This window comes from Rhipicephalus microplus, chromosome 8 (assembly GCF_043290135.1).
Source record: "Rhipicephalus microplus isolate Deutch F79 chromosome 8, USDA_Rmic, whole genome shotgun sequence".
NCBI classification, from domain to species: domain Eukaryota; kingdom Metazoa; phylum Arthropoda; class Arachnida; order Ixodida; family Ixodidae; genus Rhipicephalus; species Rhipicephalus microplus.
The window spans coordinates 30,548,742-30,573,816 of NC_134707.1; the positions used below are offsets into that span (position 1 = coordinate 30,548,742).

At 44.5% G+C, this 25,075-nt stretch overlaps 2 protein-coding genes across 3 annotated transcripts in view; both read right to left on the bottom strand.

Annotated features, from left to right (window-relative positions):
* Positions 1-6,114: 6,114 nt before the first annotated feature.
* On the bottom strand, positions 6,115-11,675 carry LOC119164338 (atlastin-2). 2 transcript variants are annotated; one of them, XM_037416509.2, is made up of 9 exons: positions 11,520-11,675; positions 9,767-10,080; positions 9,238-9,450; positions 8,519-8,737; positions 7,992-8,156; positions 7,877-7,933; positions 7,742-7,813; positions 7,542-7,676; positions 6,115-6,911 (listed from the first exon to the last, which is right to left on the bottom strand). In XM_037416509.2, exons 2-9 carry the CDS (start codon positions 10,070-10,072, stop codon positions 6,375-6,377), a joined length of 1,704 nt encoding a protein of 567 aa, XP_037272406.2. In that variant the 5' UTR covers positions 10,073-10,080; positions 11,520-11,675; the 3' UTR covers positions 6,115-6,374. The 2 variants fall into 2 exon arrangements, with proteins under 2 accessions (XP_037272406.2, XP_037272407.2); XM_037416510.2 differs by lacking the exon at positions 11,520-11,675 and adding an exon at positions 11,332-11,416.
* An 11,626-nt stretch (positions 11,676-23,301) lies between these two features.
* The window catches only part of LOC119164339 (atlastin-2), a 41,402-nt gene continuing 39,628 nt past the window's right edge, over positions 23,302-25,075 (bottom strand). The window contains exon 10 of the mRNA XM_075871433.1: positions 23,302-23,909. Coding sequence (XP_075727548.1) covers positions 23,541-23,909 — 369 coding nt within the window. The 3' untranslated portion in view covers positions 23,302-23,540. The remainder of the gene's footprint in view (positions 23,910-25,075) is intronic.

Sequence of the window (25,075 nt, forward strand, 5' to 3'; positions counted from 1 at the left end):
TTTTATAAAACCACTGAATTCTTGGTCAATCCCTCATAGTGGTCATCACGCCACAGTTAATAGGTAAAGAAGAACGAGGACCTTTGTAATAGATTGGAAGCATTTATGAACCCTCTTTTTTTGCAATTAGCATTGTGTGATGCTTGGTTGATAATTTGTCTTCCGAAACAGAGTAATAAACATGTTATCGCGATTTTTTTGCCGACACGATGTCTGCTACATGGAAAAAACAGACGTAACCATTGAAAACCAAACTAAATAAAAGGAGTGCTTCAGGCAGTGTTGTGCGAAAAAGACAAAAAAAAAACAGCACGGCTAAAAAAATGGGACTGGCACAACTTGTATCTTTGGCGTAGGCAAGCAAGGAGAGCAGTATTTTGGCCTTTTTCAGTGCCGACAAAAACAAGATCGACAAAAAAACATTGCCTGTTCCGGGTCATTATTTTAGAGCACGGAACTTGGTAACGAAAAGTTGGAATGTTTCGGCAGTGGCTCTTGTGCCTTGTTGATGCCTACGACCCCTTGCTCATGAGGGCGCCATGTAATGCTTATTGCATTTTCCGAAATAAGTGTACAGTATGTGTGTTCTGTTTCCGTGGGTATCAAGAGCCAATATTAGTTGCTGCCTCAGGCTGATATGTGCACTAAAGTTAGCAACAGGTGACCAGCAAAAGAACGAGGGATTGTGGGATGCCGGCTTCCGGTTCGAGAAGAGTAGATGACGGCGAACCACTCCGCCACAAGCATCAGATTATTCAGGATTCGCGCATGCGGTCGCCCATTTATCTTCGTCTTGATAAGCCACGGTCGGTTGTTCAGCCGTTGGCTGCTCCAAGTTGAACGTGAAATGCAAACGCAGCTATTGATTCCCATGGAAAGAAGAAATGCAAATGAGGTGGGCCGCGACTGTGAAGAGAGCCACAGCGATAGGTAGCCTTTGGGTACCAAACGTTGAAGCCAGAGTGTGCGAAGACCATTTTATCACAAGTACGTGTATAATCCGCACTAGTAAAAAGCTTACGCATGAATTTGCTGCAAATATCATATCGAGAAATAAATCGTCGTGCAGGGGCGCCTAGCAAATATATTATGGGAATGCACGGGTGAAATCTACCTGCCATACGAGATGAGCGCCGGCCAATGCACCCCTATATATTACAAAAAAAAAGGCGAAAGCTTCACATAATTAAGAGTAAGTTTATACCAACGCTTTACGAGTTCATTGGCATTTATTTGGGTCAAAATGTGCGCCATGATGGTGCAGAAAGAAAGAAGTGTGTTAAACAAACACAGGGTTTCGATTATCCGGCGCCGTGTATGTCTGACTGCATTGTTTATGTGCAGCTGTGCCTCGCAGTTTTACCAAGAACTGCATTCGAATAAGCATGTGGCTTCGACTAAGAAACGCATCTTATAGCGCGCTGAATGCTAAAAGAAAAAAGAAAGACATCTCAACGCACTCGATAAGGACTTTTAGAATAACGTTCGCCGGGGCTGCGGGCGTTGCGGGCTTAGCGGGCACCATATGAGTTTTAGAATAGCGTGTGCTCCCCCTAGAGAAAAGTCTGGGGACTTTCGCCACGACCACTAACCCAAATGCATGAGAGCTACTCACAGCACTTTGCGGGTCTCGCAGGCTGCGATCACCACACGCTATTTCGAATTTTCTGCGTGCGGGCCGCGAACGCGCATGGCGACTCGCGTTACGATGCGTGCGCAGTTGCAGTGACAACACCGGAAGGGCTCGCGGCCCGCTGTTCTAAAACTCCCTAATAAGTGCTGCGCTTTATGCCGATCTACTGACGATGTCGGCCGAAGCAGCGATACCGAAATGAACTCTTAGCACACTGCTACAGTCATCCCCATTCCCTGAGATCTTTAAAATGGTGATTTTTTATCTGCAGTTTTTCATCCAACAATGGAAACTGTCTTGTGTATCGACTGATCTGCTATCCAAACTGACATTAACGTAAAGCAGCATAAAAGCATTGCAGATCATTTTAGTGCAATAAGAAGGCTTTCTTACCACTCATGGCTTTCGTAGCTTGTCATCGTCGCAGTCACGGTTAGCATAAACAAAAAACCAACTTCTAAAGCACTGACAATGCACAGACAGGTGCTTTTTTCAATTGACCCGTACAAAAATGCGTGCGTGCCTCCACTATCTCGCGTGTTGCGTCGAACCGGAAGCCGTCATATCCCACAGTTCCCAGCGATTGCCCATATTACCGGTCACCTATTGAATCGACAGACACGGGCCTGCTGAGTTTAAAAACGCGTATAAATCTCTTCCGCAAGGTTTTCAGAGCTAGGTGCAGTTGTCATACGCTCTTATATTTCCCCAAAGGCATTCTTCATCCTAGCTGTTGCGTAGGCGCACCAGTGGTCTCACGTAGTCAATGATGCGCCGGAAACGTGCAATTGCAGCTTTCAATATTTTACCTGTTGTCCGATTGCTGCGAGCCTCGTCCACGAAAATATCGCTCACCCGTCGTTATCTGCACAAGATGCAATTCGTTAGGTGCTTGCCAGTCATGCACAGCAGCCGAACTGAGTTAAAGGAGTAACGCATAATGCCTAGATCAGACCAGTAGCCGGAAGAAGGGCGGGGGGAGGGTGCTCAACAAGGCACCGTCTTGTATTTTACAAATGAAAAATAACAAAAATAGGTGTTCTTCAAAGCAATAAACATGTGAACCAGCGCCCCCACCCCTCGAAAAATTTCTGGTTAAGGGCCCGACCTAACCTTTAAAAACGACAAAAACGTGAACCATGATCGGACTTTAGGAAGCAAAATTAATATTTCGCAAGTTCATTTTCCAATATTGTCGTCATCATAGGTTATTAAATTGAAGGGAAAGTGACGGTAACCTTCGTATGTTGGAATTTGGTGGCGCAACTTGCGGTTGCGCCACAGAATTAGCCGCAGCATGACATCTCTACTACCAAAGTCTTTTAGGGTTTTTTGGTGACATCGGCTGAATGAAATTTTGCAAACTAGTTAAGTTATGACATTGGGTCTGTTAGAATACTATATAACTAATGTTTACCCATAAATGACCACGTAACACCTCGTAGACGCAGTAAAATTTGCGATGTCATGGCGAACTGGAGCAACAACTTCAAACCGGCGTCATTTTCTGCATGGTACCATTATATTATCTCAATTCTTCATCATAAAACCCCAATATGATTATGAGGGAGGCCATAGTAGAGAGCTCTGGAAATTTAGACTATATGGTGTTCTTTAACGTGCTGTCACATCGCAAAGAACCCGAGTCTTTATCCTTTCTCCTCCACCGAAATATGACTGCCGCGGTGATACTCCACCGCGGTGGTCTAGGGGCTAAGGTACTCGGCTGCTGACCCGCAGGTCGCGAGATCAAATCCCGTGTGCGGCAGCTGCATTTCCGATGGAGGCGGAAATGTTGTAGGCCCGTGTGCTCAGATTTGGGTGCACGTTAAAGAACCCCAGGTGGTATAAATTTCCGGAGCCCTTCACTACGGCGCCTCTCATAATCATATGGTGGTTTTGGGACGTTAAACCCCACATATCAATCGATCAACTGCCGCGGCTATATTAGGTCATATCATGGTGTCGGTAAAGAAATGCACATGATTGTTTTCTGTTGTAGTTTTTATTTCTGTTGTTGTTGTTTTTTGTGAGTGCAGCAGTCAGGGATAGTAATGATCTTTTTTGAAATGCCAATGTTGCGCTCATCGCACCCAGCCAATGGCCGGAGCGAGAACACGGCCGCGTCATATAAACTGGATCAAGTGGCGGCCGTCAGCGTGAGATGGGTGTACTTCGGTAGAGTCCAGCGCTACACCACGCGGTCGAATATCCCGACATTGAGTAGATGCCAAGCGGTGCCGGAGTGCATGCAGCGACAGTGAGCGTTGCGCCATCCGAAAGAGGAAGTCGGAGCACGCGATTGCAAAGGTAGATGCAATGCGCCTGCAACAGCCCGTGCTTCTCTCGTCGGGGCGAGCGAGGGCCGCTGTCGCTCTCCGCGCGGAGACAGGAGTAGAGAGTGGCCAAGGCTGCACGCGAACGCATGGCCGAGCGTGCATAGGATCGGATGAGTTGTTTACGAATGTGTGAGTTTGTTTTATTTTTACGAGCGAATCCAACAGGAACAGAATAATGTTAATTACGATCCGAACAGAAATAGGCTGTTCTTCTAATAACTTCGAATAGTAAGGGAACCATTTTCTTGTCCAGAGACAATTTTTTCGTAGTTTACTTAAGACAAGGGTTCCAACTGTTTACAATTGCTTTTTACCAACAAGTAATAGCATGCTTATGTAGAATGAGGTAATATCCTCCACAACCGTGACTACAGTCTTCGATGTAGTTTGTAGCTGTGTGTTGAAATTCAGTATAGATCACTGAATATTCACTCTGGTACTCTCTCAGTGCGATATAGTTGAAACTGAGTTTAAGTAGCGAACAATGTGGTATTCTTTTTTTTTTCGGCCATGCTACAGTATCCAGTTCAATCTCTTCATGCAGTGATCATTATAACAATAAGAAAGGACTTTCTGTATCTTGACAACACAAGTGATCGCTCACTGTGCATACAGTTCAATAATGTGTGGTTTTTCCATAATGTGTGGTGATACCTATTTGAAAGCTCTTAATTGTAGTTGTTTTTTTAATGTACATATTTCAATTTTATAACCGTAATAAATACAGTAAAACCTTCTTCATACGTTTCTGCCCCCTCCCCCCTTAGTAAACAAAAAGAAACGTGGAAAATAAACGTAGGATCAAGAAAAACGTATGACCCGAATCGGAATAATTTTATTTTCGAGATTGCAATCATAGTAGCCGAGAAATCATTATAACCTTTAAGTGGGAACGTATGACCGATATTGTAATGCATCTTCGAATTGCCATGCAGAATTAGTGAATATCGACACATGAGTAGTTGTTTTTATTAACTGTTTTCAATGTATCAACACAGAGAATATTGTGCACCTTAAACGGAGCAGAAATATCTGTGAAGATGGTGCGATAATTTGACAGCTTTGTTAATAAGTTTTCTCACGCAGGAGATCATGATAACTGAAAACCCATTTCCGCAGTTTCGGTTTTTTTGTGTTACGTGGATTCAAATTGTATGATGGAGTGAATGAAAATAATGCTGACCCTTCATTGATATATATATATATATATATATATATATATATATATATATATATATATATATATATATATATATTGAGCGTATCTATCTATCTGTCTGTCTGTCTGTCTATCTATCTATCTATCTATCTATCTATCTATCTATCTATCTATCTATCTATCTATCTATCTATGTCGGGGTCCATAGTGTAGAGAAGTATTGCTGCAGGAGGGTATGACGGTTTGAAAAATGTGCCTGGCTGGTTGCGACGTGAGTAGCGTGAAAGTATTTTCGCGTACGTCATCACACCCTTTCCTACAGACACACGTGGTAAATATCCCTGTTCCACGGGCCACAGTATGTGCTTTCGCACCACTGGTCCAACCGGGCCAAAATCTGCGCGATTGCCCCGACTTTTTGTGTAGCGCCCGCAGTCTCGCGTCGTAGCTGTCGGGACAGCTATATGTCCTGGATTCGTTGGAAGTTTTCACCTATGACTCTCCCACGGCCGGTTCTACCTTTAAGAAAGAGCAAACTCATTTTCTGAATTTCCTGAGCACCTACACAAAGGCAGCTTTTTTAAGTGCAATTAGACTTCCCGCTTCGCCAAGGATCTCTTCAGTATGTTTGCTCAATTACCTGGTGACTCCATTCCACATAAGCGCGATGTTTATCTAATAGCAAGCACTACTATAGATATCAGATAGAGGGGTATGTTTATGGCGAATACAATGCGTTGTAAGAAAAAAGCTTATATTTCGGGACGGTGTATGACCTCAGCCTGTCACGCTCTAGGAACGAAGTTCTCTTCGGTGTCGTACCGATTTGAACTTCCCCAATACTGACACTGCTTGAGCACCTCATAGCTTGTTCATAAATGAGTGTTTGCGTTTATAGCCTGAGGTTGTTAGCGGTAAATTACTGTACAAACAAGAAAAGCAGTCATTCCTATGACTGTAATTGAACAACTCGAGAATTCAAATTTCTTTCATTTTACACGTTTTTAATATTTTATTTGTTTTCCATCAAAGTGTACAAGCGCAAAGTAATTAAAAACGTAAAAGAAAAGCAGTTGAATAGCAAGTCACTGAATACTGCATCCTTCATTCCCATGACTCGCATATTCCATTGGGATGCGCGCATAATGAATAAATTGGCTGCTGGATGAGCGGTTACGCTCGTTTGTATAACGTTCAGAACCAAAAGAAACCACCATGCGACTCCGATGGTAAGATTTTCTGCTCACGTGATTCTGATGGCAGGCCCACTTCCCCCTGAAAGCGCTTCTCCTGCCTCTTCGATGAGTTCGACAGCAGCCGGCGGATGCAATAAGGCTGCAAAAGGTGCTGCCAAAACGCATCCGATTGCTTTAAAGGTCCTTGTGAGCGGATTGCTCCTGGACTCCTTCGCTCTCGCCTCCAATTTTTCTATCTTCTTGCACAATTCCTTTCTCTCTCTCTGCAGTTCTACGTGCATTGCTAGTGCCCTTTCTCTACCACGCGCTCTCTCTGCTTCCATACTTCTCATCAGTTCAGCTTGTTCTGCCGCCGCTTTGTTCCGCAGGCTTATTTCCCTCTCCATCATTGCCTCCCTCTCTCTTCGCATTTCCGCTTCTCTTGCTTCCGCCCTTTCTTGCTCTTCAATTCGTTCTTTTTCCCTCTGTTCTTCCCTTTTAAGCTCCTCCAGCCTCTCCCTCTCTCTTCTCAACTCCTCTTCCTGTTCAATTTCAATGAGCTCCTCCTCTTCCTTGAAGAGTTGGTTGAAAAGATCTTCAAGCTCCTGCACAACATAAACATTGGTCAACTCTGTAATAATCGTATTCAGCCACGGATAGATCATAGTGCGCCCTCTTATTAAGCGCTGAATACATGACCAGTTCCGCGTAGGGGGCAGGGATAAAAAACAAGCAAGCAAGCAATGTTCGTTTCTCTCCGTTCAATCGTTGTTCCTTTGTCGTTACAATGGACATACCATGTAGAGCCTGTGCTATCTCCACAAAAAAAAAGAAAACAAAATAATAAAGGCAAGTGAAGTGATGAGTGAGAACCATCAATTTAAAAAGAATTTCTCGCATTCATATCTAGTTCAATATCTTTTTAACTTTATGAGCCATTGTAGTTTCTCGTAGGTTGGATGATGCGCATTCCAGTAGGCTTGCTTGAGACAGTGGACCAAATGCTCTCAGGAAAATGCCTAATAAGCTGCGTGCTAAAGTTCTCCAATACTTATCTATCGAAATTCACTACATGTAGCCACTTTTGTGACTACTTATGAATACATTATTCAAAAGAAGTCGAATTCTTATTCAGCTCCTACGTTTGTGCGTTCTTCTGTTGTGCTGATCCATACTACAGAAAATTTCTAGCAACATGCTCAACTTGCAATCATTTTACTTTGGTGAAACCTTGCCTTTGTGAGGACATCCATAGTTGTTGATGATATGGCGTCGCCACCCATCTTTGGAAATTCACTGAACACCTTCTGTGCCTCCTCCAGCTGCTGGCAATGAAACTCGCGCAGTCTTTCCAGATTCCTCCTAGGCCTCTGCAAAGATTAAAATGCACAACGCACATATCATTAACGTTATTTTTTGCTTTCTTTGCACTCACATTTGCTACTCCCGACATGTAACATTGTCTGGCTTTGTCCATGGCTGCTACGTTGCTTGCATTTGCAGTTGCCTGAAAAAAAAAAGCATGGTTTTCCTCGATAGAATTCGTAAACGATACTTTACAATGACTTACCAGTAGCATAGACGTCGGCATTGGCAAACTGCCTCCTTTGAATACATCTATATAAGCCTGTGGGAAGAGTTATTATTAGTAATGCAGGTGCTGGAGGATCGGTATTGGTAGTGACCTTGAAGAAGATCATGAGCTCCTGGCAGGATAGCTTTCGGCCATTAATCTCCTTGACCAGCAGGTTTTCCGGGGCCAGAAGAGCAGGCACAAGCTGCGCCAGATTCTCCCGGAACGGTTCTTTGATGTCCGCTAGACGACCATCGAATACGTCATTGGAGATCACCTGAAATAAAGTTGATTTTTTTATATACAGACAAGTTCTCTGAAGAAATTCTCGCAAAGCTACAAAAAAGATTAAGGAGAGAAAAGTGAGTGCGGGTGCCTCTCTAAACGTTGTATAAAGATTAGAGGAACTGATATGCATAAAAAGCCACCGTATTGACCCAGTCGTTATGGTGCGTGGTGACTGACCCTATATATGTAGCAGGTTGTATCTCCGCCATAGCGGAGCATTCCCGAGGACGTAAAGTATTTGGGCTGTAGTGCAATTTCAGTGTACATTAAAGAATCTCAAATGACTGAAACAATGTAGGACACTTTATCGAAACATGAGCAATGCATTAGACGTTGTGAATAAACCAATACCTTCTCTCCAGGGTCACACATCAGGAAACCATCGATGTCCTCGAAGCAGGATTTGATGTTCAGCCGCAACTGTGCAAGCTCAATATGCTGGCCGTCTTTCACCTCTAGACGGCTCGCGACGAGCGATCTGCCTCCTTCGAACCCGAAATTTTTCTCTTTCGGCCAGCTCCAGTCTCGAACGAGAAACAGAAGCTTCTGAAAGGGCGTTGCTTCTGTTTCCTGCGATGGTACAATTTTGTCATTTCAGGGGCTTGCGTAAGTGCAAGTAACGACTGCTTATTTAAATCATATGGTTTGATACTATATTTGTGAAAATGAAAAATGGCGTTGCGGTTGTATCGTCACAACAAAAATAATGGAGGTACCTGGATTTGTCTAGTCATCGTGCTTGTGGCTTCGAGCGCACTTGCCACTTGTAACTTTGTTTACTGTTGTGTCGTGTTGTTTGCTTCGGATTAAATAAAGACTTCTACGAAACCTCAGAAGACGACCCGATATGGTTAACGTAAAGCATTGACGTTGGAACGTCTAAACTTTTAATGAACTTTATCAGGCGACAAAGCGGCGACAAGTCACATCGTGTCACGCGAAGTTTGGGCGAATCGACGTTTCACCGATAATTTGTAACAAGGCTGAAGCATTTTGCCCTGAAACTCTAATAGACACTAGCACCCTGTTACCCCTTAACGTACTAGTATGAAAATTTATGTCATGAATACCTTCTTCGCGAGCCTGCCATACTCGGCGAAAAATTGAAGGTTCTGTAGATCGTCCTCTTTGATGTTCTTCATCAAATTGTAAATCTGCACCGAGCTCGTCATCATGGAGAGAGAAAATATTGTAGTGCTCTCTTGCACAGTTGATTCGCCATCGAAGGTGCCTTGGGTGTCCATCAGCAAAACGGCCACCTCATCTCCATCGATTGTTTTTACCTGAAAAATAAAGTCCAAATATGCAGCAACCACAGCTTATACCACGAAATAGCAGAAATATCTAGGATAGAAAAGACATAGGGGCCTATGTCAGATTTTTCTGCCTTTAGTCCTCGAGCATGCAGGGAGCTCTGCGAGTGCCTGGCTCTGTATTCTGCTTCCTGTGAGTGAATCGTTTCTATTTTTACTACTATACTACTACTACTACTACCACTACTCGTACGACCACCACTACTACCACTACTACTACTACCATAACTAGTCTACTACTGCTAATACTTACTACACTACCAATAGTACAGTATAGGAGCCTCACCACAAACACTTCGTTCCAAATCAGTATGCCCGTTGTCTCGCGGGAACTGCCCGAGCGCCACTCGAAGCCACGTAGAGGAGTGTCCATCTCTTCGATCCAGCTCGGTTGACCATTGTGCCTCAGGTAACGCACGAAGAAGTTTTGCAGAAAAGATTTACCTTGCCGGTAGGCTCCGGCTATCGATATAACCACTACAGGAAGGTCTTTTACATGGTCCGCCAGTAGGATGTCCTCGAGGGCAGCCTCGTTAAACTCAATGTCACGTCCATTCCTCACTCGTACGATCTGCACTGGTTCTCCGCTCATCACGTGACCTGCACAAAACATGGGAACCATTGAAAACACCAGCATGCCACAGTGCTCTTGCGGATCACTGGTTATAAAGTTATTCGGTCTCCTTGCAAATGATTTACATATTTCTGGGGAACAAGTAATGTAACCAAATGAATCGTTATAACGACGAGACAAGACTATTCGCTGAAGACACGGAAGTTTAGCTCGTCTGATTATACAGGCGCACGGAGCATTTCACTTTCCACTTAGACTAAATAAAAATCAAGTCATACACATTCTTTTTACACAGTATAAAGAGTTCCGAGGTGAAAGAAACTAAAACAATGTTGTGGTGTGTAAACCAGCTTCACGTGTTCATTTTTTTTTTTCTAGCTACCTGGTGCAGTGCATAATGCATTATTCGTATGAGCACATAGTTTAAGTTGAATTAAGTTGAAAACATGGGTTGTAGTGGTACCCCGTGTTGAACAATTTTTCATCGCGTCTCAAATGAAGTTAAAAGTGTGGTGAAGCAAGTTGTTTTTCTCTTAAGGTACGTTAAAGAGAACACTTCGTCGTAAGAAGGCGCAATATTTGCGTAACGACAGGGGCTATCATTTCAGTCAACATCGTTTCATAAGTATTGTCGTGTGGTTTAGGCATTCAGAGGCAATTTAGGTTTTCCGAGAATCGCCCAGTACTGGTTTGCGTAAATGCTGCAAAAGAGCTGGCGAGGTACTGGTGCTTTAGTACTGAATAAACACTTTAACGAAAGAAACGTGTCTATCCAGGCACGTTCGATATATCGTCGGGTGCGTCGCGAACAATGCCAATATAAATCCAAGGAATCTCCAGCAACTTTATGAATCTCCGTTGCAGAGCAGAGGCTCAAAGTGGCTTGCATAGGCACAATGTCGCATTCCTTTGAGCTCCCCGCCCCACCGATATATAACACAAAGGAACCGGAGGCCTAACGTACGCAAGGCCTAGCATACGCAAGCGACTATTGGGGCCTGACACAAAATTGCATATTCTAAAGCGCACCTTTGCGCTTTCACAAGTCATACTACCTGAAAAGCGTTCTTAACGGATTATTTCACCTTGTGTTCTGCCTTAGATCGTACGCGAAAAGCTGAAAGCCAAGGTTGGCCAAGGTTGTACGCGAGGCTTAGCATATCTGAGCCACTATCGGGCCTTGGAGGCTGCAGCACTGAAACTAATACTTTAAAGCACGCCCTTCAGTTTTTAGAGCCGTTAATACCCTAAAAGTGTTTATTAACGAATTAGCTTACCTTCAGTGCTTATCGCTTCGATGATACGCCAAAGCTGAAGGCCAGGGTGGGGCAGAGTTGTACGCAAGGCGTAGCCTACGCAAGCCTATATTGGGCCCCAGCTTTTAAACTGTCTATTTTGAAGCGCAAGCTTGGGTTTTCACAACCACTTCTATACCTTAAAGGTGTTTAACAACGGTGTAGCTCACCTAGATTTATCTTGCCTCGAATGATATGGCAAAACTGAAGGCCAGGTTTGGGAAGGGTTGTCGGCGGCCGGCGCTCCGCGCAGCCGACTCAAGATGTGTTCTTTTCGACGGTCTTCGTGCGACTGTGCAGCAACTAACAAGCGAACCATCCACCACCAAGAAGGTAGGACACAGAAAGGAGGATCTTGGGCGGTCGCGGCCTTGGAAGAAGGAGCCAACTGCAGCTGGAGGGCCGGACCTTCCCTTTCCTCGTAGCCTCCTCGCATCGCTGCGCGTCGATTTGAAGTGGCAAGTACGCGCGCCTTGCTCGTCGATGCTCGCACGCATTCGTAAAAATTAAGTGACTCACGCAAATCTTCCTACACTTACCCCAGACGGTTCATCAGCTGAAAGAGGTTGCATGCATTCAGGTAGCATGATGTACCAAATGGCGCATAAGGGCACGAAAAACAGAAGCCTGTCAATAATGATAAATTGTCAAGCTATAGGCGTGTTACACCAATAACCGTGAATAAACGCGTAAAAAAAGCCAAAGAATACTAGGGTGTTTGTAGTAAGATTGCACAGCAAAGTCTTCCCTGTCTATAACTCGGGCTGCTGGCTGGCGGAACTGATAATCTCGCCCCTAGACAACATTGCGCTGGGTTACCTCCACGCTTGCGTAGTACCAAGTAAACAAGGCAAGCTGTAGGTGCAATGCAACAAAATGCGAAAATGTTCATATTCACGCCACTTCAGAACATAAGACCTCGCATCAGCACTATTGCGATGTCCTTTAATGACAAAACAAGAAGCAAAGCAAAAAGATATCACTTAGCGCTAGTTATCTAGTTCACAACGCTCAAAATCATACTAAAATTGTGCCAATGTTTTGTTCTCAGCTATACAACGCCTTTGTATAACGTCGATTGAGAAGAGAAAACTGCGAGCTGAATGCGAAACAAAGAGCCGAGTAAGTGCACTGACTGCGTGTAATCAATTGTGATACTCGCGGATTCTATTTGACACACCGGCGCGTTACGACAGCGCGTTTACCGCGAAGCGATTCAGTTAGATTGGTTGTAAAGTGTCGCAAGAAACTTATCACCTACATATTTTTCTTTGGTTCATCAATATAAAGTAACAGGTGCTGTGTTTCCTAATTCATCACCGTCACTGAAAACGAAGGTGACTGGCACATCCGAGAAATAACAATAGCTCGACGACATCTACGTGTTCGACCAAGAAAAAGGTAGGGCAGGGGAGATAACAACTGTCGCTGAAAAAACGACGCTGAACTAGAAATGGATACCGTGAAGTGTGTGCATCCGGAACAGTGGCCGCAGCATATCAGCTTACCAGGAGTAGAGAGATTAAACGAATGAAAACACCAGTTGATATACAACTGGTTAGCTACGAAAGCACGTTGCAGACTAACACATGTTTGTCGATGTTCCTATACTTGCCTGTTTGTAGCGAACATACTCTTTCGCACATTGCCGGGCATCCCCTGTATTTCCATCGCTGGGTATGACGCACGTATTGCATTGAATGAGCAGCCCCTTGTATACGTTAGCATCCGTTCGCTTGTTCGGGAACATGCTTCTTTGGTCAACTCATTCGCGCTTCCTACTCCATCTTTTGCATGTCCGCTTTTATGTGAAAGTTCCCGTAAATGAAACAACTTTGAAGCGGTTCTTTCTGAATTCGCTAACTCCTATAACAAACTTCTATCCGGCTGTCGTTAATTTCTCGCTCCGGTACGAGAAGCTAATATTGTGCCTTATGTTACCGTTTCTAGCTCAATTCAACTGGCCTGGTCGCACAAATTGTGGCGCGAGCTACCTCGATCACTTATCTTTCACATATTTACTCATTCTAGTACACCTATATTTCGCTGCATTGACTATACGTTACGTTCACCTACTTGGCACCCTTTACCGCCATGAATTATCTAATTTGCTATATATCAGGCATCATTGTAGCAATAACGAAAGTGTTAAACGTGTATCCAAAAACAACAAAAACATACACTGGTACGCAGTATATATATATATATATATATATATTGCGGAATCAGGGCGTCGATGAAGTATATATAAACATTCTGGAAGAAATCTACAGGGGATCAACTGCTATCATAGTGCTTCATAAAGAAAGCAACAGAATACCAATCAAGAAAGGTGTAAAGCAGGGGGACACAATATCCCCAATGGTATTTACGGCGTGCTTACAGGAGGTTTTCAGAAGCCTAGAATGGGAACTGTTAGGGATAAGAGTTAATGGAGAGGACCTTAGTAACCTGCGCTTCACCGATGACATTGCATTGCTGAGTAACTCAAAGGACGAATTGCAACTCATGATTGCGGAGTTGGACAAGGAGAGCAGAAAGGTGGGTCTCAAAATTAATCTGCAGAAAATGAAAGTAATTTACAACATTTTCGGAAAAGAGCAGCACTTCGAGATAGGTAATAGTGCACTTCAAGTTGTAAAAGACTATGTCTACGTAGGGCAGGTAATAACCGCGAAGCCGAACCACGAGATTGAAGTAACTAGAAGAATAAGAATGGGGTGGAGCACATTTGGCAAGCACTCTCAAATTATGACAGGTAGATTGCCACTATCCCTCAAGAGGATAGCATATAACAGCTGTATCTTGCCGGTACTTAGCTACGGAGCAGAAACCTGGAGACTTAAAAAGGCGGTTTAGCCTAAATTGAGGACGACGCAGCGAGAAATGGAAAGAAAAATGGTACGTGTAACCTTAAGGGCCCAGAAGAGAGCAGAGTGGATTTGGGAACAGACGGGGTTAAGGATATCATAGTTGAAATCAAGGAGAGGAAATGGACATGGGCCGGGCATGTAGCGCGTAGACAGGATAACCGCTGGTCCTTAATGGTAACTAACTGGATTCCCAGAGAAGGCAACCGGGTTAGGGGGAGACAGAAGGTTAGGTGGGCAGAAGAGATTAAGAAGTATAAATTGGCAGCAGCAAGCACTGGACCGGGTTAACTGGCGAAACATGGAGAGGCCTTTGTCCTGCAGTGGACGTAGTCAGGCCGATGATATATATATATATATATATATATATATATATATATATATATATATATATATATATATATATATATATATATATATATATATATATATATATATATATATATATATATATATGAATATATATATATATATATATATATATATCTGTGTGTTTGCGTGTAAATGTTTAATACCATCAACAAGTTTTACCATACGGCCCACTGTACATTAGTTTTCATTCAGTTATTTTATTGCAAGCTTGTCATATACATGATGCTCCTTTAATACGGTTTTTATCTAATCATTATACTTAAGCCAGCCACCACAGAAGTGCTTTGAAAGTTATTATGGTTGGGATGTCAGTTCAGTGAAATACCTACGAAAAAATCGCGAATGATGCAAAAACGTAGTCAATGACAGAACATAATGCTATAGCGACAACAACAACTACACAGCAGATTTGACCGGAATAAACATGGAAGCATGACTGAGCGTTCTATAGCGCTCTTGCTCAGAAATGTTCTCTGTGTGGTGGGACTGACTGCTGGGTATTTATACGCAACAGAGTGCGCTTTAAATGCATAAATACTGTAGACTATGATCGTAATATTACTGTCAATCTTGTGTTGTTTTTTGTTACTATAACCACAATCTGATTAGCAGCACAACGTATTGTGCTGTCGCTTTACAAATATTTATTAGATCACGTCTGGTTAGGAAGATGCAACTAATTAAAAACCAACTGGACATTATTATGCTGTGATAAAAGTACAAAAACTGTTGTTGTAACAGTTGTTTTGAGACGGCGCCATGTAGCGAACGCCAGATGTAAGGAAGGAGAAGCGCGGGGGCAATGGTAAGCCAGAAAGTGAACGGGACACCGTTGCGAAGAGTTGCGAAACACGGCTGCAATACCACTCTTCAGACGCAGTCTTTTGCAAGGGCGTTTGAAAAACGCATTGGTATCTCAGTAGCAAATAACTTTTATGATGTATTGATAGTATCACGATATTATGGAGGCCAGGCCGTGGTTGTTTTCTTCAAATTTTATTTTGTGAAAACCGAGTTTAGGCGCGTTTTCAGTGCTCCTGAGCGGTAACTGAAGATTTTTGAATATTTTTGGTTTCGTGCAAAGAACACGAAATGTGTGCCGCTGGTCGGTCACATAGGAAGGGCAACGATACTTTCCATTCAAATAAAGAATGGTTAATGTGGCAAAGCCCACGACGCACTAATGTGCAGGAGCGCAGAGGCAGTGTTGTCGGTCTCTGAACGTCGCTGTCGCTAATGCCAGAACAGCACGCCTAATTTTTTGGTGTGGTAAGTTTGTGGCAAGCCACTCATTTTGGCGGCAAGCCATTTCTTATTTGCAATAGATACTTGTAATTATGTAATTATTGCCGGTGATGTGCTTAATAAGTCCTTCCTCCACCAATGTGATGTCTTAGAGGCGCTGTCCGTACCGCAATAAAAATATAAACTGTAATGCTCAGTGCTCTGAAATTGTTTACAAAATCGTGCACTAATTAGTGTATTTGCAAAATATGGTCATCACAGAAAGAAAAAAAAAGTATTTCTATAGATGCACTGCTGTATCTGTATTTGGGATTTTTTTTTGGCGACTTGTGGCATACGTATCTCTGAAATATCCTTTTTCGTCAACGAAAAATGAATTGCAGTATTTGTATTTCTGACTTCCAACCACTGTATTGAGAAATCTGTATTCAGAAATCCTTTTTCAAGTATCTCTGCCCAGCTCCGATGAAGACATCCGTAATTTTTCCCCAAAACAACCTCCAATATCATTTATATTGTTAATGTCATTTGCCCTGGCGTCGAAATTAAATTATTCGCTCAAAACCGTTTACTTTTGATTTTTTTTTTCGTTGATTCATTTGCATTTTATAGTAAAACCCTCCATAGCAACCTGAATATTATAAAGGACTGGTTCGAGCAGTGCATAATGGTAATGCACATGAGTAAATGACCAAACTTTACGGTATCTCGAAAGAAAAAAAAAATGCCGTGCTACTGAATACGACTGCATGCTGTCGTACTCACCGTTACGGGTGAACTTCGACAAATATCTTTGTGTGACGCCGACTAAAAATCTGCTTCGTAAAGTTTATTTAGATAGAATCTGTTCGTCTGCTTTAGATAGGTTCTATTCTTTGTATGATATATCAAACCCCTTTGTTATACCACTTTTGTTGGCTTCGCATCAGGAGTATGGATTCGTTGCCTGTAATGTACAGCTCAAACTTATTACAACTAATAATATAGAAGGTACAAGTCAAAGGCTCCATACAGGGACTAGAGATGTTCAAAAGAAAGAGCGGTCTGTTTCTATAGTCAGCAAAGCACTGTTTGCTTCATTGTGAGGCTGAAGCCATCAAACATGCCTAGCTGCATTGTTCGAGAGGAGTGTTCTTTTGGGAGTTTCTGCAAAGAACTATAAAAAATATTTGCCGCTAGATGCCTACGGTATTAGGATTTCACCAGTTCATGAACGTGATGGAGCACCTCACGATACTGTTATGTTGCTTGGCCATTGCAGTAGTTGTAGGCTGTAGGCCTCCGTGCTCAGGTTTGGGTGCACGTTAAAGAACCCAACGCAACAAGAATTTCAGGAGCCCTCCAGTACACAGTGTGCCTCACATTCATATGGTGGTTTTAAGAATTTAAACCGCACATATCAATCAATTATTTGCGATGTATGTGTAGAATCGGTAGCACTAAAACAGTATGCAATACAGGTGACTTGCGCCCTGCAGAATTTTTTGTTTACAAGAACGAATAACTGCGTTAGTTTGTAAAAAAATTATGTTATCGCAGGCAGCAAAAAAAAAAACAATGCTTGTGTCGTCGAGAAATGCACTATATTGGTGTGGTCGAGAACATTATGAGCTACATTTTAAACAAAACCTACTGCATACTGTTGATTTATGAACCACCACCTAGGAGGCGAATTGCATCTAGAGGACGTGACATGGTTGTCCAATCTACCCATTGATTTTTATGCAACTTGATGGTTTCGTAATTTTTTTCTAATTGAATATCTTCATCTCCGATTAGGTTCCTAATGATGCAGAATTTTTAGCTTTATAAAAGCTTTGTGGGGTCTATCGCCCCATATATCGTGGTGATGGATGTTCAACCTCACGGGGCACCGTCCGAGTCCGGTTCGACCGCTAGGACTGCTTCGAGGAAGCGAGGAAACGCGTTCAGTGAGAGTGAGGACACTGAGCTATACTCCTCATCAAGCGACGAGTCCTCGGACGACGGCTTCCAACCCGTCCTGTACCGCAAGGCTAAACGACGGATCATCAATGCATCTTCGGAATCAAGCACGACTACCGTGAAAACTGCCCCTCAGCGATGGCCTCACTCTATCCTGTTTGTGCCACTGAAGGCTACCGACAGTCTACGCGGGCTGAACAGGCAAGCGCTCTCTGTGTACCTCGAGAATATTACGCCAAATCAGATCAAAGAAATACGTCTAAACGCAAGAAAGAACATCTTGGCAATCGATGTGCTGAACCCACGTGCGCTAAACGCGCTTCAGAAAGTAACGCAACTGGGTAACATCAGTGTCAAGTCTATAATACCAGCTGATAGCACCACGTCAACAGGAGTAATTTATGACATCGCCACTGAAATTCCAGAATCGGATCTTTCAGTGCTAATAAAACCGGCAAATGAAGATAACGTCATTGTGAATGTCAGTCGCCTTGGTAACACACATTGTGTGAGAATTACGTTCAAAGGGGACAGTCTCCCCTCCCATGTGAAGGTTGGCCACTTTCGTCACCAGGTCCGACCATTTATTCCAAAACCTATGCGATGTCATAAGTGCCAGAAGATCGGCCATGTGCAGGGAGCGTGCAGGAACTCCGAAGTGTGCCCCCGATGCTCAGAACCACATACCGAGGACAAATGCAGCGCAACCATACTAAAGTGCCCTAATTGTCAAGGTGCCCACAGTGCATCTTCCAAAGACTGTCCACGCATAAAGAAGGAGTTTACTATTCTTAAACAAATGGTGCGAGACAGCTCTACCCACAAAGAGGCCGCAGAAAAAGTCCGGCGAAGACGACGACGTCACCGTCGAAGATCTTCGCGAAGACCGCAGTCAATTACAAGAAGTAAGCCAACGCATCTGGGAACGGCGCCCACTGCAGAATACACCACGGCGAACGCAGACGATGGAAAACAGAAAACAAGTAGATCTCTCTCTACTGAAGATTGGCCGCCACTTACGCGCACGCAACTTGTGGAAGAACCACATCAGAAGCCGCATTCATCAGAGCAAGCTGCGACAACAGAGGAGCAGCGGAACTTGGATAAGCAAGTGATTGCTCTTCTACGACCCATAATTAATGCCATTCGCACTGTGTTAAACAACATGCGCACAACGTCAGCCAAAAGTGCACTTCAAGTACTGGACGCTCTGAGTCCAGTACTGGCGGCTCTTGAGTAGATAATGGCCCACCAGCCACTGCCTTTCAGGGAAGAGGTCAAAAAAAGCAACAATTTTTCAGTGGAATGCACGGGGACTGAAGTCACGCATTGCAGATTTCCGTCGGTTCGTTTTCACTAATATGTTTCCCATCATCGTCATCTGCGAGCCAAATTTATCGAGCGCTATTAGACTCTCCGGATACGAATCCTTTATGTCGGCTTGTTATAGTGGAAACAGCAAGGTCCTGCTGTTTATTCGACGTGACCTGACCTACATTATTCGGCCTGTACCACCTGACAACGATAACCAATATATATGCTTAACAGTGAAGAAAAGGGGTCTTACTGTCACTGTTGTCGGTGCATACCTGTCGCCATCAAGTAGATTTGACCACAGAAGACTAGGACACATCCTATCATCCACTCCTGGCCCATGGGTGATCATCGGAGACTTCAACGCCCACCATACGCTATGGGGGAGCCCGAAGATCAGCGCAAAGGGTAGAAGTCTGATAACGTTTGCTTCAGACAACGAGCTGTGCTTGTTAAATGATGGCAGCCCAACATTTTTACGTGGCCCTGGATACAGCAGTTGCCTTGACTTGACTTTTGTTTCTCGAGGTCTTGTCAGATGTTCCGGATGGTTTGCGGACATAGAAACACATGGGAGCGACCACATTCCCACATATGTCAAGATCAGAAGATTATCACCTTGCAAGGTACGCGAAACTATCCAAAGAGTAGACTGGACCAAGTTTGAATCTCTCATGGAAGAACGCTGTCAAGAGAACACCTCATTTGACTTAGAAGAGGTGATCAAGTCCACAGTGCAAGACACAGTGTGCACCCTCACATGCTCTTCGAGAGTAACCGAATTTGATGTGGAATTAGAACGACTTCGGGCTCTCCGACGGCGTGCGGAACGAAGGTACCGACGCACGAAAGCAATCGACGATTTACGAATCGCTAGACGTCTTCAGAAGAAGATACAACGCCGCATAGACAAGCTAGAGTCACAACGTTGGGCAGCCTTCTGCGCTTCGTTAGATCCTCGCAAGCCTTTATCACACTTGTGGAGGACAATAAGAGGGCTCCGGACATCTCCCATTCAGCGGTCTCCATTCAAGGCTCTAGCCCTCTCTCAACAGAGATCGGAGGTCGACGTGGCAGAAGAGTTCTGTGCCAACTTATCTGGTCAACTCGCAGATCCCAACATCTCCACGCTCTCACGCGGTGGCACGACATCTCACGATCACCCCTTGGACCAATTTTTTTCTATTCATGAGCTTCAAGCAGCACTGGCTTTGTGTAGACGGACATCAGCACCCGGGCCTGATGGAATATCATACAGAGCACTGTGTCACCTTGGTGAGTGTGCGAGGAGTGCCCTCCTCGAGATATACAACGACTCGTGGCGAGAGGGCACCCTCCCAGTTAACTGCAAGACCAGCCGTTTGGTTCCATTACTGAAGCCTGGCAAGTCACCATTGGTGCTCACATCATACCGCCCGATTGCACTGGCTAGTTGCTTGGGCAAAGTGATGGAGAGGATGGTACTTGGACGGCTAGAATGGTTCCTGGAACATCACAACATCTACCCGGACGCTATGACGGGATTTCGCCGTGGCCGGTCATCAATTGATAGCGTCATAGACCTGGTCACCTACGTGCAGCACGAAAAAGGCCGTAAGCGTCTCTGCGCTTCTTTATTTCTTGATGTTAAAGGGGCGTACGATAACGTCACCCATGAAGCTGTCCTCACCGCTCTCAAGGAGGTAGGAGTGGGTGGTCGGATGTTTCAGTGGATACGCAGCTATCTCTCTGAGCGATCCTTTTTCGTGAGAACCGAGGATGGTGACACTACGCTACACTACAGCCACCGTGGTGTTCCCCAGGGTGGCATACTTAGCCCTGTACTATTCAACCTGACGCTAATAGCTCTAAATGAGCATCTGCCAAGTACTGTCAGATTGTCAATGTACGCGGACGACATCTGCGTTTGGACGTCTGCAGTAACACGTCTACAGCTGCGAGCGCGAATTCAGAGAGCTGCCACTCAAGTTGCTATTTACCTCCGTCAACGAGGTCTGGAAATTTCCTCTGAGAAATGTGCACTAGTGGCATTTACGCGCAAACCAATGCATAACTACAGCGTTCTGATAAACAACGAAAGAATGCGTCACCTCAGATCATACAAGTTTCTAGGTGTTATAATTGACAGAGACCTCTCATGGAGCTCACATGTATCATACATGAAAAGGCGATTGACAGGCATCTGTCATTTGTTCAAGTTCTTCGCTGGAAAGAACTGGGGAGTGTCCACAACTGCTATGTTGCGACTATACAGGTTTCTTTTCCTTGGATTCCTTCGGTACAGCCTACCTGTGTTAACCAACGCAAGTAAAACAAGCATACGAATGCTTCAAAGTGTCCAGGCTCAAGCACTCCGGATATGTTTAGGCTTGCCCCAAAGTGCATCAACAGCGGCGACTACCGCCATCACAAGGGACAACCTCATCAAGACCCACATTAATCTGGAAGTGCTGAGGACACATATACGACACCTTGCTCGAACCCCTCGACATCACCTAGCTTCTCTACCAGTGGTCCGACCATGCACATCTTACTGCAAAACAGTGACCGCACATGGTGAGTCGATCCCAACTTCGTTCTCTCCTGCCGCTAGACCTGTGACTCCGCCATGGTGCCTCGCTCAACCAATAATTAATATTAACATACCTGGCGTCGAGAAAAAGGCCAATTTGTCGTCACCGGCTCTTAAACAGCTCACACTACTTCTCTTGTATGAGAAATATCAAGACTCCACACATATCTACACTGACGGATCGGTTCAGCCGGACAGCTCTACAGGAGCAGTAGTGATACCAAGGTTGGCCACGACAATTAAATTCAAGACATCTCACGCAACAACATCAACGGCAGCAGAATTGGCAGCACTTCGTGCCGCGTTGCAATTTGTAGTTGATCAGCCTACGCGCAAGTGGACTATTTTCTGCGACTCGAAGGCGGCACTGCAGTCTCTACTATCAGCCTTACGCCGTGGACCACACGAGCAGCTGGTACTAGAGATAGCAGAGATTATACACCACCTGACTGAGAAAGGGCACCAAATTACATTTCAGTGGTTGCCCAGTCACTGCGGAATCATCGGCAATGAACGGGCCGATCAAGCTGCCCGCTCAGCCCACACAGAAAATCATAAACTGCGACTACCACTCTCTAGGACGGATGCTGCACGAGAGCTCCGCAGACTTGCTCGCCGGCAAACCACATCGCAATGGAATCAGCCGCACTTCAAGCATGCGCGACTGTACTCGCTTGACCCTACGCTAAGTCTTCAAGTCCCGTCGAGGCTTCGCCGAGCAGACCAGACCCTGTTATGTAGGCTGTGGTTGGGCGTTGCATTTACCAACGCCTACGCTTTCCGCATTGGGATGGCCGACACCGCAGCCTGTGGCCACTGTGGCAAGGAGGAAACCATTCAACATGTTCTTTGTGAGTGCCTAGCGTATAGTAGGTGGCGACTATGCCTTCGCAGGGAACTCAACAAATTAGATGATCAGCCTCTGTCGGAGCAGGAAATTCTGCAGTATCGTCAGGATGCGACTTCACAGAAGAGGGCCCTGAAAGTGCTGCTGAACTCTTTGCGATTGACCGGCCATGCTGAACGGTTGTAGCTGGGACGCCCTCCAGTGTGTGTTTTCGTTTTTTTTATGAGTGCGCGTGCGTTTTTTCCCCTCTCTCTAACCTCTCTTTCTTGCCCCTACTTCCCCACCCCCAGCGCTGGGTAGCAAACCAGATGCCAATATCTGGTTAACCTCCCGGCCTTTCCTTTCTCACTCACTCACTTAGCTTTATAAAACATTATAAATACAAGAATCCTTCGAAGTGCACTAAAACGTGACAGCGTCGCGCCACCGCGGTGGTCTGGTGGCTAAGGTACTCGGCTACTGACCCGCATGTCGCGGAATCGAATCCCCGCTGCGGCGGCTGCATTTCCGATGGACGGGGAAGTGGTGTTCGCCCGTGTAGTCAGATTTGGGCGCACGTTAAAGAACCCCACGCGGGCAGAATTTCCGGATCCCTCCACTACGGTGTTTCTTATAATCATATGGTGGTTTTGGCACGTTAAGCCCCACATATCAATCAATCAAAACATGATAGTTCTTGTAGCTCTCGAAAATTTTTGTCAACTCACATATTTTTTGCGGTCACAGTATGTGCGCTAAGTACTGCAAAGCTGCACAAAGAAATTAACTACAACAGCGTGTTTTATTTAGCTTGCTTTATTTGTCGCCATACAGCAGCTAAATACTTCTATCCACCCTGAAGAAAATTGAACTTCGAAGTAATCCCACAGCATACTGATCATTATATCCTTTGCATCTAAAGTCCTGTGGTTATCGAACAAAACCCCCTCAGGGCTAGCTGCGTAAGAAAGGAATTCTTCCACATGGGTGTATCATAATCTTAACATGTCATCGCAACGTGTTACATACTGTTGTTACACATGCAACTTCACGAAATGACACATATCAATGGTGGCTTGTCACTTGCGTTTCTCATTTCCGCCAATTTCAGCTCCAAGAGCTCTATTTTCATATTGTATTCCTGTTTCAATCTCTCCATCTTCGCGTCAACTTCTCTGTCCCGCGCTTGTTCTTGTTCTATCTTTGTCTTCTGTTCTCTCAACATTTCTATTTCTCTCTTCAATTCCGCCTCTCTCGCTTCCTGCCTTAATTTCTCCAGCAATTGTTCGTGTCTCATTTCTTCTTCCCTTTTCTGCTGCTCCTGTCTTTCTCTCTCCCTTTCCACTTTCTCTTCCTGCTCTTTTCTGATGATCTCCTTTTCATCCTCCACAAAGTGACTCAGCAGTTCTTCAAGGTCCTGTAAACACAAGACATGCGAATGAGATAGTTACGTAGAACTTCTCAATACCTATTTTCAATACCTGTGTCTTCTCAATACCTCTGTCCTTCTATTGCACGTGAAGCAAAGGTGCAAACATAACCAAGTAACACTTATAACAGATGCCTATAGGCACCATTCGCTGACCAGAGGTAGCTGCGTTCCTGGCCCTACCCATGCTTAGTTCGTTGACGTTGGCCGTTAGGCGCCCCCGTGTATCTCTGCTGCGATCGGCTCACCCACCTGGGCAGGGAGACGCCACCATCGCGCTCCTTTTAGACTGACCCCAGCCTATTATTGCGTTTTTTCTCCACTAGCCATTACGTTATGGCGCTGCAGTCACACTAGAAAGCTCGACTGCACGGTGCTTTTAATCTGTAATAATTGTCACTTCGCTCTGACACTGTAGTGAAACAGTCGATACTACCTTTACGAGCCAAGTGACAATTACAAAAGATGCCTGGTGAAACAATCACTATTTGCCTTACGAGCATTGAAGATAGTAGTGATTGCCCGCTTAACAGTCGAGCGGGAAATTTTCTATGACTATTATTATGTGTGGTGGTACGCCAAGAGGCTGTAATTGCTTTAGGTACCACTAATAACGTCTTGTTTATTAAGAACTGGCTTTTTCCTTAAATTTAATGCTCTCAGCGCTAATGTATGGAACTTTGTGCAAAGCCGAAGGGACTGATTGGTGTATTTTACATCAGCAGCTGAACACTAAAACTACAAAGCCAGTAGGGTGGCAGAGTTGCCACTAGTGTAGCATTTGTCTATCATAGGAAAGGCAAGTTTTTGAATTCCCTGTCTTGATTGTTCTGAGTATATTTATCAATCTTGTTCTTGTTGATATTAGTTTAATAAGAGCATCATCTTTCGCGAGCATTATTTTTCAAATTAAAAATTCAGTTGCACTCAATTGCCTAATACTGTGTTTCTCAAAGAGGTAAGCGGTTCAAAATAAATCCACGATTTCACACATGACAGCGACTGCACGCTCTTTGAAGAGCGTGAACTTCACGTATTTTCACTCATATTAGTTACCTAATGAGTAATATATGAATGTTCTGTGAAGAAGAAGATGTGCCTGCAGCAAGCAGCATCGCCAACGCCCGGCTCTCTCGGCTCGTGCTTCGGTTCGT